This window comes from Haliotis rubra, unplaced genomic scaffold (genome assembly GCF_003918875.1).
Source record: "Haliotis rubra isolate DU_JTF1 unplaced genomic scaffold, ASM391887v1 Scf8, whole genome shotgun sequence".
NCBI lineage: Eukaryota > Metazoa > Mollusca > Gastropoda > Lepetellida > Haliotidae > Haliotis > Haliotis rubra.
Window position 1 is genome coordinate 4,408,959 of NW_025767523.1, and position 15,675 is coordinate 4,424,633.

The window sequence follows — 15,675 nt, forward strand, 5'->3', positions numbered from 1 at the left end:
CTCTACTGAACTCTATACCACAAAGTGATTTTAGTGTCCTAACTTTTATAAGTCCATGCTAAAGTATGGGAGTTTCAGTTACCTTAGTGCTAAGGCTACTTTGTGGAACAGGGTGCCATTATACTGTACAAAACAACCTTAGCTATAAGACCACCTTAAGTCTGTTAAGGTATGGGAGTTGTGGTCACCTTAGGGTTAAGATCGTTTTGTACAACAACACCCAGGCCGCTGATAACTAAGTGAGGGTCAGTTGGTATCATTTTTTTATAAAGTAGCTTTTGAGGAAATTGGGAGTGTAAGTTCGAGGCTTCCTTGAGATTTGTGTTGTAAGTACTTAGTCATGAAATAAATAACATACAACCTGACAAATTCAGAGATAACATGAATCAGATATGTTAAGTAATATCAGATCAGTCACAGCAGGAAGTCTGATCTCTGCAGATGTCTAGTAGTTGTACATCTGATTATATAGCCATAAAAATAATATAACAAAAGGTGTGTTAGTGTTATTTCAGACATTGTTCTACATACCTGTAGCTTCTAATTACCTGTGTTGCAGGGATGATGATGTGCCAGAAGCAGATGCGTCCCAGGAGGCTCAGTCAACCTCTGGACCTATAATAGGACAGAACCCTTTCCTAGATGTGAGTAAGGCTACAAAGCTGTGTCTCAGGTTCCACCTTTGGGATTCTGGGGCTGTAACACCATGGGGATTCTGGGGCTGTTATGTCATGGGGATTCTGGGGCTGTTATGCCATGGAGATTCTGGGGCTGTGACAACTTGGGGATTCTACTGCTGTTACACCATGGGGATTTTGGGATGTTACACAGTGAGGATTCTTACACTGTGGGGATTGTGGGGCTGTTACACCATGGGGATTCTGAGGCTCTTACGGCATGGGGATTGTGGGGCTGTTACACTGTGGGGATTGTGGGGCTGTTATATCGTGGGGAATGTTTGGCTGTTACACTGTGGGGATTGTGGGGCTCTTACACCGTGGGGATTGTGGGGCTCTTACATCGTGGGGATTGTGGGGCTGTTATATCGTGGGGATTGTGGGGCTCTTACATCGTGGGGATTGTAGGGCTGTTATATCGTGGGGATTGTGGAATTTGTGTGGCTGTTACACTGTGGGGATTGTGGGGCTCTTACATCGTGGGGATTGTGGGGCTGTTATATCGTGGGGATTGTTGGGCTTTTACATCGTGGGGATTGTGGGGCTGTTATACCGTGGGGTTTGTGGAATTTGTGTGGCTGTTACACTGTGGGGATTGTGGGGCTCTTACTCCTTGGGGATTGTGGGGCTGTTACATCGTGGGGAATGTGGGGCTTTTACATCGTGGGGATTGTGGGGCTGTTACTCCTTGGGGATTGTGGGGCTTTTACATCGTGGGGATTGTGGGGCTCTTACATCGTGTGGGAATGTGGGGCTTTTACATCGTGGGGATTGTGGGGCTCTTACTCCTTGGGGATTGTGGGGCTTTTACATCGTGGGGATTGTGGGGCTTTTACATCGTGGGGATTGTGGGGCTGTTACTCCTTGGGGATTGTGGGGCTTTTACATCGTGGAGATTGTGGGACTGTTACACTATGGGGATTCTGGGGCTCTTACACTGTGGGGATTTTGGTGCTCTTACATCATGGGGATTCTGCGGTTCTTACATCGTGGGGATTCTGGGGTTCTTGCATTGTGGGGATTCATGGGTTAGGAACTAGTTGACAGCATGGCATTGTAACACTATGTTGTGTATTGTTCATATTTTAAGTCTACCTGTGAAGATCCATGTTAGATGTTAGAATTGGTCTTCAGCAACCCATGCTTGTCGTAAGAAGTGACAAACAGAATCGGACTCTCATGCCCGTTGACTTGGTTGACACGTCATCATATCCCAATTGCGTAGATCAATGCTCATGATGTTGATCACTGGATTGTCTGGTCCACTCTTGGTTTTTACAGACCGATGCTATATAGCTGGACTATTGCTGAGAGCAGTGTGAAACAACAAACATATTCTCAGTGTCTAAATTTTGTGGTCAAGACCTTCATTGCTGAGTGCTTTGTTAAAACACAAACAAACAAAACAAAAGTTATTAGTATATCCACATTCTTTACAGTAATGATCCCTTTTCATAAATGTTATTGTGTATTGAACATATCAAATGTGTGCCTTGAATGTTATTGGTCCTATGTCTCACAGACTCCAGACCCAAATAAAACAATGGAGTACAAGAAAGGCTATGTGATGAGGAAGTGCTGCAAAGATATGGATGGCAGAAGAAGTAAGTGCATGTCATAATTACACATGTTAACTTGATCAACATCAAATTGCACTCCTCGTGTGTATGAAACCTATGATCAGGGGTTGTAACCCCAGATTTGCTCAATGAATTTACGTTTGTAAGCACTATACTCTTGATCATGTATAAACACCAATTCATCACTCAGTGTTTTTCCTAGGCTCACTGGGATTACAATAGAATTACAATAAATGAGAACATTATTCAGCTCATTTTGTCTTTATTAAGTTTGTTTTTTTTTTTAGTTGTTTTTTTTTCCCGACCGACCCATGTTCAGAATTTGGTGTCTATGTGAATCACATAAAAAAAATGATGCCCTTATAGGACTATATAGTGTTTAATAAAACGTTACTCACTTTACTGTAGAGTGATCAGTATTAAGTATGAAGCCTTCACATCCTGCTGCAGGGAACTAAGTGTATTCAGTGTTGGTGTAATATTTCTTATCCTCATACCTCTGCTAATTCCCTCTGTTACATAACACAGAGTTACCTCCCCATGGACCCTGACTTTCCTTGTCAAGCTTCAGTGACTTGATTTACCTATAAGCGAACAACTAAATAAGATTAATGTTCTAATGCATTTTTAGGAAAAATTGTTTGTCATGCTGTTTATGGTACTGGTGCCAAGGTGCACAGGGTTCAAAATTAACACACATGTCCTTGTCTGAGAACTTGTTTAAAAGTACTATAAAACTCAGGAATTGTGTCAATTCCTTCTTTTTCCTTATGGTAACTTTGGCAAAGTTTTGCAGATTTGTGAAATTAAAGGTAATTTCTTATCTAGTCTAGAATCAAGTGAGCTTATGTTTTCCTTTTTAAGGAAGTGACAGTTCTGTAAATCCAATACATCTATAAGCATTTAAATGTAGTTTGTTATTTACCTGACATCTGTTCATGTCCAGCCCCCATGGGTAAGCGAGGCTGGAAGATGTTTTGTGCTGTGTTGAGGGACATGATCCTGTACCTGTACAAGGATGAACACCAGCTGAAGAAGGGAGGCTTTGTGGAGAGTGCCAATAACTCTATCCGTATACACCACTCACTGGCCACCAAGGCCACTGACTACACCAAAAAACAGCATGTGTTCCGTCTACAGACAGCAGACTGGTGCGAGTACCTCTTCCAGACAAGGTCAGTCACATCCCAGGGTGGAACCCCAGGTCTTTTATTACCCATACCCAGCAGCCCAATGTTGTGGGTGGAATGTGACAGGGTTCATTCAACGTCCTCAGGAGGGGAAAAAGATGATCCAGTTGTCTAATTGGCTGCACATAGCTGTTTCCTGAGGGATCTTGAAACCTATTTTTACTGGGTCAAAACTGAAATTTCACCGAGTATATATAATTGGTTACAGAATACAAATGGCCCATTTGTCTAAGGTAGCATTATTCACTGTGCAGACATGCTTCCATTAGGCTAGTCTGTCTCACTATCCATGAACCACATTATTTTCCCTACAGCCTTGCCCTCCTTGCAATGCTGAAGCCCTAAATGAAGTCTAGATTTCCCCAATGTCCCAACTCACTGGGGCTCCTTTTCAATTTAAATGGGTTTATTTGTTACCATCAAAATTATATACATTCAGGGACTAAGCGTTAGTCGACCATTAGGTGTGCCAGAAACCAAGAGTTGTGGCTTCAAATCACTGTTAGCTCCTGTAATGCATCTAGGTTTGTTAACATCTCATCGCTGCTCATGGCTTTCCCCAAAGTGCCATTGTCTTAGAACTGCAACATGTATTGGACACTCGTCATTTGATTACCAATTTATTCATGGTTTGGATGAGGTGGCAAGGACAATATTTGAGCTTTTTTGTCTGTTGCAGTGACAGTAAAGAACTGCAAGAGTGGATTGACACCATTAACATGGTTGCGTCCACGTACTCCGCTCCCACGCTTCCTGGAGGCTGTGGCTCCAAGACCAGGTTCCAGCGCCCTCTACTGTCATCCTGCTACACCAGGCATAATATGGTAAGTGCTAGCTGACTGAATCATTTGTTAATGCATTATCTGTGAATTATCTACAAGTACTACAGTTGGAAACATCCAGTGAACAATGTTATGAATGTAAGCCAGAAGAAATAGTGGAAACAGAGTCTCAGTCATTGAGTTGTTATTTCAGCTTTATATCTTAAATACAAACTATTAATCCAGTATTGAAACTGAAATGCTGGGATGTCTTGGTGTCCTGGAGGTTCCGTCCTTTATTATTAACACTGTGTTGTTGTGTGTATGTAAACATCAGGCCCCGATTTCTTGAAACAAACTTAAGTTTTTACTCAAATTTCAAACTGAGTTGGACAATTCCAGATCATCAAAGATGTGAAAGTAGAATTGATTGGTGCCTCAATGTAGTGAATGGTGTGAACTTACAACTACTGATATGATCACATAGATTTTCATAAATGTGATTGTATTTGTATTAGTTGAAACAGGGCGGTGGGGTAGCCTAATGGAGCATTGGCTCGTCGTTCAATCCCCACATGGGCACAATGTGAAGCCAATTTCTGGTGTCCCCGCATGCGTGATGTTGCAAAATTTGCTAAGCGAAAACCAAACTCAGTCAGTCAGTCAGTCAGTTGAAACATGGTTATAGAGTCGTTCAGAAGTGATGAAGCAAAATTTGAAGGAAATTATTTAAGCAGTTTCTCAAAGTCCTGGATCACATTCTAGCTGGTCTTCACATATTCATGAGACAGATCCTGTGATCCAGTTCAAACATCATCCATGACAGCCCCTCCCTTTGTGTCAAACTGCCTAGTGGTGTCGTGTCTGCCTAGTAGTGAGAGAGTGGAAGGTAGGGGTTCTATCCTACATCATACCAAGAGATGTTAAGGGATGACACTTGTTACCCTAGCTGTTTCATGGCATTAAGGGAGTGTACTGTGACTGAAGACAGGATCCATGTTGGACTGTGACTTGGTATCACAGCAGACTGGCACTATAGATCCATGCTGTTGCTACGTCAAGCAAACCCAGCATATGTTCGGACTAGTACAAGTAGCAACACGTGTGTGTGTGCACATTGCTATATGAGTGAAATAATTATGCAATGTTAAACCCTTTTCCTGATGTCCTCTCAACAGAAGGACCAGCTGATGACCCATGAGGACCATGTGAGCAACCTGGAACAAGACCTTCACCAACACCGAGCCATGGCACCAGAGAAGGGAGCCAAGGCCAGGGTCATACAAGACTACCTTGATAAGGAAAACTACCTCGAATTTGAGGTAAGTTTCTTGCTTTGTTTAGTGTCAAATTGCCAGTGGAATTCATATGATCTTGTGTTCTGCCATGTTTAGCAGTCTGTAAGTCTATAATGCATATAAATGTTGTTTGTGGAAGTTTATGAAAGACCTCTTGTAGATGTTATGACTGTCATCTCTGGGGGACAGTGTATAGGTCATGTGACTTGCAAGTACATTACATTAGTTTCTTTGGGTTTGTTCAGGTATCAACTAAAGATTTTGATTTCCTATGAGTGCATCATGTTTTCCCTTGCCTTTAGGGACCATTTATAGTTTATGGCCGGGGGGTTTGATGATTTTTATGGAGAAGCATGTACAATGTGAATGACACCACCACCCCCTAAAATTAATGTACAAAGTAAGTGACCCCCCTGCATGTCATATACAAAGTCAATGACCCCCCCCCTTCCTTCCATATTTTTAAAGCATAATTTTTAAATATTCTTGTGTACAAAATTGCTGACCCCCCTAGAAACATGTGTACAAAATTGCTGACCCCCCACCTCCTCAGAACAAAATGGGTGACCCCCCTTAAAATCATCATCACCCCCCTAGCCATAAATTATGAATTAGTTGCTTCAGTGTAACTAAGAACTCACAGAGATGATGTTGTATTTTCCTACCATCAGTTTTTATACAATATCTTCATCCCATATTTGTTTCTTTCAGCTTAAAAGATACAAAACTTATGTGTATCTCCTCCAAGCCAAAATGACAAGCTTTCCCGAGCTTGAACCCTCTCTTGTCGAGACTGCCATTGGGGAAGATGAGGAAGTAGGCATGGCAAGTGATGTCCCCCGGGCGCCAGCTGTTCCTCCCTTCTCCACCCCAGCCAAGCCAGTGCAGCGTAGTCTTTCTGATAGGTACAGTTATCGTGCAGCCATTTATCAGACTGATCGGGTAGAATATGACATAATCTGATTCATTGATAATCTTGCCATTATTTGATGAGATCAGTAAACCAAGAAATTAGCAATGGGTGAAATTGGCTAAAGGCAGTGATGGCGCCTGTCACGAGCTCCTCCAAGGGATGAGTGTGGAGCAAGGTTTAAAACCAATGTAGCTGTTCATACCGGCTATATGAAGATGGAATATGTGGTTTCCGAAGTTGATTTCACATCACATTTAATCAGAGGGGTAAACTTCTCTTAAAAGCATCTGTGATGTAACTGAGAATTGTTTGTTGCAACAATTTGAATTGACTTGTCAGTTTCTATCAAAGGATTCACTTGACTATATTTTGCAATCTATGTATGTAATGTCATGAAGCATAGTTTCTTGGTTTACTTTTGATTATGATTATAGCTGAGTGGTAGCTAGATAATCCTTAAGAATGTGAATTGCTTCAACATTTTAACATATATATTGACTTGAGTGATGCTACCAATGCTGTGACCTGTACACTGTTAAATAAGTATTGTGGCTGTTTTCACATGAATGATTGCACTGAATAATTAATGCTTTTGATTTTACTTTAATCACTCTTTGTAAGATTCATGCTTATCATTATTATGATTTATAAATTGCAGAACATGTGGGTGTATGTATATGTGTGTTAATGAGTAAGGCATCTTTTGGACAGTTGAAATAAGGAAGTATAGATCTAACTGAGGGGTCAGTCCCAGGGAGTCCTGTAATTTTGAAGGTAGCAGTCACTTCAAAATGTCTCCCAAATATTTTATTGATACCAATTTTGTCGCAATTTAGCCTGTTTTTACTTTACTATTTTGACTTACATGTCTGTTCATCCCTGGCTTGTTTACTAGGATCATCAACTAATTCCCATTGACCATTGTTTACAGATATGTACTGTTGCTTCAACCCACATTGCACTAATCTCAAATGTTGCCATTCGCTTTCCATGGGAGACATCTAACATGTGTTTGTTTCAATATCATTCTCCTGGCTATTAACTGATTAAGCAAGCACACTTTGGTAGAATTTTTTTTTTTTAAATCTAATTTTACACCTTTATTCTTTCTACATCTCTCATCATTGATTAAAAAATATTGACTTAGAGTTTCCACAGCAGTTAATGTTGTTAAAAAAATAGTTTCAGTCCAGTGTTATAGTGCTATCAAACAAAACCAACATTACATTTAATGTATATGTCAAAGATCCATTCTTATTCAGTGTTGTGATATGGAGAAATCCCACTATTTGTGAAACATATTTTAAAATTTAGACCTTATGACTTACTTTGAAATCCTCATCCTCATCACAAACGATTCCTTTCCTGTTGCATTTTGCATGTTCTACAGTAACTGGTATTGTAGGATTTGTTATCTTTGCTCATCTCAGGATTTCCTTTGCTCCAGTCTAGTCATTTGTACCATACTGGAAAACAACCAGGAACCTCCTTGTTAGCACAGTGGTTTCTTCCTTTTTGTTTACTCTGGTAATCGCATGCTGTTTACCAAGCTTACACTTTATCCTTGATGCTTACATTTAGATGTTACTTTGGCAGTATTTTATTGCTTGTGTTGTAATTGGTCAAATAATGGTCCACGTTGAATTCAGAAGAAAGACTATTTTTGTACCTATTTATTTTTTTGTCATTTTCAAACCCTTATTTTGTTTGACGTCACATCATTAGAAACCATCTCCAGCTCACTGGGGCCTTGAGGCTTCCTCTTCATGCAGTACTTATCTAGGTCGGTTTCCTCTTCCTGTAGTACTTATCTAGGTCGGTTTCCTCTTCCTGTAGTACTTATCTAGGTCGGTTTCCTCTTCCTGTAGTACTTATCTAGGTCATCCTTGCTTTTTTGGTTTGATGAGCGGTTGTTTCAACTTCACAATTTGTAGATGAATGTGTTCCAGTATCACCTTGCAGTTAGTTAATAACAGATATTTTACACCATGGTTTGACTTTTGTTTTATCAAACAATGTAATCATCAGAGGTCTGAATATTGTCATGGCTTTTCTTCTTGACTACTGTAGTTTCAGGGTGTTTGAATTAAGTCCTTGATGAAATGTGTACAGGTTGATGTTTGATCTTCAACATGTTAGTCAAGTACTAATATCACAATCATCTGGAGTCACAAGCCGAGGCCCTCAACCTTACATTTACCTGGGGATAGGTATTTCCATTCTGCCAAAATGTTCATCTGTGTAAGCTTTCTAGAGAAATTGGTGTTAATCAGGGGCTGTTCATCGAAGTGGCATCATGTGATAACAATCACAAACTTAAACAGCATCTTGTGTTTCTTCTGCCAGTTGCCACTGTCTTATTGGATTAAGACCTTGGCTGGAGGTTTATTATGTAATTAAAACATTGTTGGTTAATGTTCAGGTTCATGTTCAGGCAAATGTTTCTACACAAGATATCCTTTTCATCATACTAAGTATTTGTTTTCCGATTCCTGTAAGACAAGATAGTGTTTGTTCTAAGTTCTCTGTTCACTGTTCTATGTTCCACTTACCAATGTCGTCTCCTAGGATAGTGGACCGCCGCCATATAGCTGGAATATTGCTGAGTGCCGCGTAAAACTAAACTCACTCTCACTCACTCCTAGGATAGTGTCACAATATACATTACAGACTTGTTGCTCTCAGGCATACCAGAATCCAATGAATTCCACATTCATTCTAGTTATGAGTCTTGATTTGTGAACACTCTGTCTATGCTTGTAGGAAAACCTGTAGGTTGTTCATCACTCTGTGTTATCCTGTCACATAAACTGACATTCAGTGATGTATCTGAAATACGGTTCGGTATTAGATCAACTCACTCACTCACTCACTCTCTCTCACTCACTCACTCACTCACTCACTCAGTGTTCCCAGGACAATCTGTTGACTATTGTGCCTTTCTGCTTTATTGGAAATATGTCCAACATGATGATATTCACAACATTTGCCAAAATCTTGCAATGAACAATCACTAAGAGACAACTGTTGCTTTCTGCTATGACAAACTTTACATTTGAAACACGACTTCTGGGAGACAAAGTATGTTGGGTGTGAACACCTAACCTTAGAATGATGATTATTCTGACAAAGGGTAACCAGTTTCCAGTTCTAGCCACTTGTCCAAATCACAGTTCAGAAAATTTATTCATTTATATACATCCAGTTGATAATAATCAATTGTGACTCACAAACTCTCAGCAAAGCTTTAACATTAAACAGGGTGTTATCATGGCTATAGAGGAATCATATGCAATTACAATATATGGATTACCTTGAGAAGGCATTATTTTAAATACATTTAGTGTTTTGGTATAGGAAGGCCCGGATATTGTCATTGTTATATATACCACATTAAAATCTGCTACTTCTGCAGTAAGATTGGAGGACATCCCATTCCAGGTCAGTTAAGAACTACCTTCCATCTCACCAATCTCCCCACATGGGCACAATGTGTGAAGCCCATTTCTGGTGTTCCCTGCCGTGATATTGATGGAATATTGCTAAAAGCGGCGTTAAACCAAACTCACTCACTCATCTCACTAATCAAAGTTTTGCTTACGAGATAACGAGGTCAGTCTGTTTTCTTATAATGCTAGTCCAAGAAGGGTAATCCAGGGCATATCAAACAACAGTAAATTTTGAAATGGAAGACTTTCCCCTTTCCAGACAAGTCTGTTTTTTGTTTTATTCAGTTTTTCAAGTTTGGAATTCAAAATTTCTAAAATATTTGTCAAAACATACTTGGGAATGGAAGTTGCCATTTTGAAACTACTGTTATGAAGCTTGGGAAATTTGATTTCTGATTGCCTAATTTCAATTTCCTGTTAGTCATTTCATTGTCTGGTCAAAGTTCGCAAAGGGTCATTTAGATGTGACCTACAGTGGGTTGTTGTCAGATCTTTGAGCAGCACCTGCAAGCACCAAGGTCTGATTTGAATGAGATTTTAGTGACACTGGTCCTCAAGCATCTTAGTAGAACCTTCTTGAAAGACATGGTTTAGTGTCTACAGTGTATGAGCACGTACAAGCACACTTTCTCACACTACCAGGAACCACTTAAGACAAGTTTGTTATCACCAAAGAACACAATATTTGTCATGTTATGTCATGTCAACCATACCTATATCCTTTATGGCAATCAGTTTAAGGTGGCAATGCGTATGTATTGTTTGCAAATCCATTATTTATGCAAATACTACCCTTCACTAAGTTCAACAGCCCAAAAATACTTAGTTATATTACAGTAGGGTCGTTTTTTTATCTCAAAGAGACTTTGACATTGAAACCCTCTCTGGAACAGGTGATATAGCTGGAGGGTATTCAATAAAGAGATATTTCACTACTTCTCGATACCACTCTGTATGAAGAGGATATTTCCATAGAAGGTCGCTTCAAGTCAGCTCAGGGCAACATTTGGCAACCCAGTCTAAATGAACAATATATAGTACTTGATCCACTGTGTAAACTTTCTAAAATGATTTGTCTAAATTTCTTTACCATGTTTGTTTGGAAGTTTATGCTAAACTAAAGAAAATTCCCCCAAACATATATGCCCAATTTAGTACCAAACCACCACCCACCCCATATATATCGACAATAGTACTCCCTTTTGGGAGTAGGTGTGGTGGGGTACCCTAGTGGTTAAAGCGGTCGCTTGTCAAGCCGAAGACCCGGGTTTGATTCCCCACATGGGTACAATGTGTGAAGCCCATTTCAGGTGTCCCCTGCCGTGATGTTGCTGGAATATCGCTAAAAGCGGCGTAAAACCTCAATCACTCATTCACTCACCTTTTGGGAGTAGATGCCATGTTGCTTAAAACTTGATGGGATGCGGGATGTATGATATTCCCTCAACAATAGAATAGTGTGATTAGATTTCAGATTTCTTAGCAGTCAGAATGTTTCTGAAGGTCCTGCTCATTTGTACTAAGAATTTAGAGGCATCAATGCCTGTTGGTTTATTATTCACCTGGCATGACCTTCTATGGCAAAGTCCTCCAAACGTCAGGCAGGGATGTTGAGTATACAAATAAAAGATCTCATATTGATAAGATTTCAGTGCAGTTATTGTGAAAGGGGACAGAAGTGGGTGCCAATTGTACCAAAATATCTTTTGACATTACTCTCATACTCAGTGTTCATACATACATTAATTAAATCATCTTAGAAGACAAATCATTGTATTTGACTTATCTTCAGGCTGGTTGATGAAGTCACTGACTGTGAAGGCTTTATTTTGTCCCATCATTCTCTGTTAGGAAAGTGTTTTTCATGTAACTAAACAGATTGTACAGCCACCCTATCATTTTGATCTTACAGCAGGGAAAATCAGTGTGCTTGCTCTACTTTGTTTTTCCCAATGTCTACATGGAAATGTATTTGTTCTCTTTTGCTGTCGCTCTTGCCAGTTTGTGTATTGATTCGATTTTGAAATTCTTGTCTCATTTTCTTCAGTATTGAGAAAGAATTACATACAGTGCTCAAACACAATAAGTGTGTATATCTCACAGACTGCCATAACTTACAGCATATATCTCCTCAAATACCATACTGCATTTTACAACTTTGCTTTTGAAATATATTCTTCTCATCAACTTGGTTTTAACTTCGGCTCAAGAGGGAACTCAAGGACAAGCTTGCCTCAGAATGTCTTATTCTGTGTCTTTTCATCAAATATATATCACAACAGTATTGATACGTACACCTATATCAAACAGTTGTACATGTTATGTGTGTGTTTATTATAGTAGTCAGGATATGTTTCATTGCCAGAATGTGTCATTGGTTATAATTGGGGTGGCAAGGCTATGCACAATCCTTATAAGGTAAGAAAATATTCAGGGTTTTATTGAGGCCAGTATTTAGCCTTAAGTTTGCTGTAATTTTTAGTAAAATAACGTTAAAACAATTGCCTTGAATGAGATGACTGAACCGATAGCAAGCCCACAAAGAGAAAAGTTGATAAATTTCACATCATTGTACTGAATGCAATTTTAAATTTGTTGTTAAAATACATCTGAAAGTAACAATGATTCCAAATTCAAACAAGGTAACACTTTCCCAATTTACCTGCCAAACAAACTTAGTTCGAAATTCAAGATAGATGTGTGTCAAAATTTTGAAATACCATGGGACTAGGGTTGGGAATCGGAAACCAAATCCACTATCGATTATCGGAGGATTGTGGTGAACGATTATTGATTATAATCGAAATATATACATTTTTAATGAAATCACCAATTTGAAGGGTTTTTCTCCAGGTTTTTTCTAGTAAAGGTCCCCTATAACTAATACTGTCATGCAATGAAATGCATGCATGCAAGAAAGACACTGGAATTGTAATTAAACAATAAAAGTAGTTAAAATTTTACAATGCGCATAGATTTTCACTGTTGAGCGCATGTTTCTTCGTGAATATTCATCAAATTTAATCGCTGGTTTACTTCATTCAAGTGTGTTAAATTAAAACAACAAAATTCAAATTAATTGAAAATATGTTTTTTTACAATCGATAATATCATTTTAATCCTTCTTTCGATCGTTTTTCTATTATTTTCGATGATCGGAACACCACTACATGGGACCTCATTTAGTTAGTACTTCATTATACTTTTTGCAGTGGGTGTTTCTTTTAAATAGTAGGCATAAATGATATTATATTCACTGTATTTTCTTGTATATGAGACACATAGCATTGAGTGTAATGCACACAGCTCAGTTAGGTGTCCTGTTTGGGGGGGAAAGTGCTATTATATATGGATAGTGCTACTTCAGGTGAAGTCTTGGCTTGAGTGAGTACAAGATAAAACATAATTGTACATTTGTGATAGAAGTAGTAGACATATTTTTTTACACTTTCATTTGTCTTTCACCTTGCTATTGATAAATACTTGTATTTGATTTTCTTATAAAGTACCCTTGAAATAACAATGGATTTTCCGTTCGTTTTGCATTGTTATGCCGAGATTATTGTTTAAAATTGCACCTCAAATCATAGCAGCAATGATTTTGAAAGCAAAATAAGAATAAATTATAGTAGGTAGGTATAATAAAGTCATCTTCCTATTTATGCTGGTTTCTTTTGAAAAAATATATTAGAATTAAAATACATCATTGGTGTAGCACTGGTCAGATTTTGGAAACACTGATAAGTTTCGATGAAATGTTTACACTCTGAAGCCATAGGATTACCCAAAAGCTGACTACGACAAGCCAAACGGCAACAACTAGTATAAATCAAAACATGACATGTGATATATTTTCATCTCGATCAAATCTCAGGATCATGCTTGTCGTACATGACAGTGAGTTGCTACAGTATGTTGATCAGGTCACATATGATCAGCAAACTCAATGTGCACAGGATTGAAGTGCAGAGTAAAGTTAATGAGATGTATCAAAATCTTCAAGCCACACTGAACATGCAAGTACACAGCTATCCAATAAACACGATGAAGGGCCTATATTTTTATATGGATTTGTTGACATGCCATGTCACTGTTGGCATGCATGATATGCAGACCCCTCTATACAGTTAAGATTGTGTGAAAACTAAACTTATTAAACGCAAGGAAATACAGTCTAAGTATTGTATGACTATCACTTCTCATATCAACGACCCCATGAAGATCCGGGTTAGAATTGGTCTTCAGTAACCCATGCTTGTCGCAAGAGCCGACGAACGGGATTGGTTGGTTGAGGTAAAACTTAACTCACTCACTCACTCTCATATCAATGCGTGATGATTGGTACAGATTTCTTGCATTGTTTATAGAACAGTTTAACTCGACCCTCATTCTCACAATAGACATAATTCCACCCACAAAAGAAACATTGTACCTTCTGGATATGGGACAGGATAATACTTCAGAAATTGTGGTTGGTAAGAGATTGTTATTATTTTGGTGCCATATTTGTCAGCTGAAACACATTTGGAGCTTGGTATTCATCTCTTTAAGTAATTGTTCTGATGTAGATAGAAGATGGAAAATATAAGAAATATTGTATGTATTGTCACGCTAAATAATTCTGTTATAAGAATACAGTGCAAATTGAACATATATTTCATGTGAATAGGGGAAATTGACAGACACGTTACCTTGTGTGTGCATGACTTTGAGACATTGAAAGGAGATTTGAGTATATAACTTGCTGGAAGAGCATCATTACTTCATACTCAGTGGCATTTCTAGTTCGAGATTTTGTATATTTCATGTCAATTTCTTGTCCATTGCACTGTCATTGACTCTTGGTGTATAGCAGTTCACTCGGTATATTTGCATGGTGTTCATAGACTATTTCGTGTTTTTTACTGATTTCAATCTCGTCTTTAGCCAAAGTTGAGTTAAAATGCATTTACCAAACAACCCAATTTGGAATAGGTAGCAGAAATACCAGCTTCTTTGATAACAGTTTGCACTTGCAATGTTTTTAGATTTTTTTTACTAAAGATTGAATGATACTGATAATACAAGTGTATTCATGTTATATTAATTCTTGTGTAGTTTGTTATTTTCCTGAGACCTGTCTTGTTGCAAGTTTGTGAAGGTGTACAGTAGAATAGGCCAATATTGTTATGGTCATCATCAAGTTGTTTTGCAAACACCTATCATTGAAATCCATGTATAAATATTTGATGGAGGCATAGGTCACTTATGCAGACTGTAATAGCACAAACCCACGGCCTTACTGGAACAAGTCCATCTGGTGATAGAGCTTTCATCTAAAATGTATTTTGTGTTTCTAAATGATGTTCATGTTTTGAATATTGTATAATATTGCTTCAAGTGGTCATCTCTAGGTTATGGTATGTGTTATCGAGGCTGGCTAGTTTGTTAACATTGAGGGAAGAATTGTACTGACAATTGAGGTGTGACATCCTAAGGGACTGTTCATAATTAATTGCTAGGGGGGTGATGATGATTTTTATGGAGAAGCATGTATAATGTGACTGACACCCCCTGAAATTTATGTACAAAGTAAATAACCCCCCCCCTGCTTGTCATGTACAAAATCAATTACTCCCCCTTCAGATATTTTTCATGCATAATTTTCAAATATTTTTATGTACAAAATTGATGACCCCCTAGTGCATGTGTACAAACTTGATGACCCCCTACCTTCCCAGAACAAAATGGTGAACACACCCCCATCCCCTTAAATCATCATCACCCCCCTAGACATAAATTATGAACGGACCCCAATAGTCATATAT

At 38.6% G+C, this 15,675-nt stretch overlaps 1 protein-coding gene across 1 annotated transcript in view; it reads left to right on the top strand.

Annotated features, from left to right (window-relative positions):
• LOC124261391 (PH and SEC7 domain-containing protein 2-like) overlaps positions 1 to 15,675 on the top strand; it is a 42,250-nt gene that overhangs the window by 15,921 nt on the left and 10,654 nt on the right. Inside the window, exons 6-11 of the mRNA XM_046695705.1 lie at positions 560 to 644; positions 2,200 to 2,281; positions 3,204 to 3,432; positions 4,127 to 4,271; positions 5,387 to 5,530; positions 6,218 to 6,411. Coding sequence (XP_046551661.1) covers positions 560 to 644; positions 2,200 to 2,281; positions 3,204 to 3,432; positions 4,127 to 4,271; positions 5,387 to 5,530; positions 6,218 to 6,411 — 879 coding nt within the window. The remainder of the gene's footprint in view (positions 1 to 559; positions 645 to 2,199; positions 2,282 to 3,203; positions 3,433 to 4,126; positions 4,272 to 5,386; positions 5,531 to 6,217; positions 6,412 to 15,675) is intronic.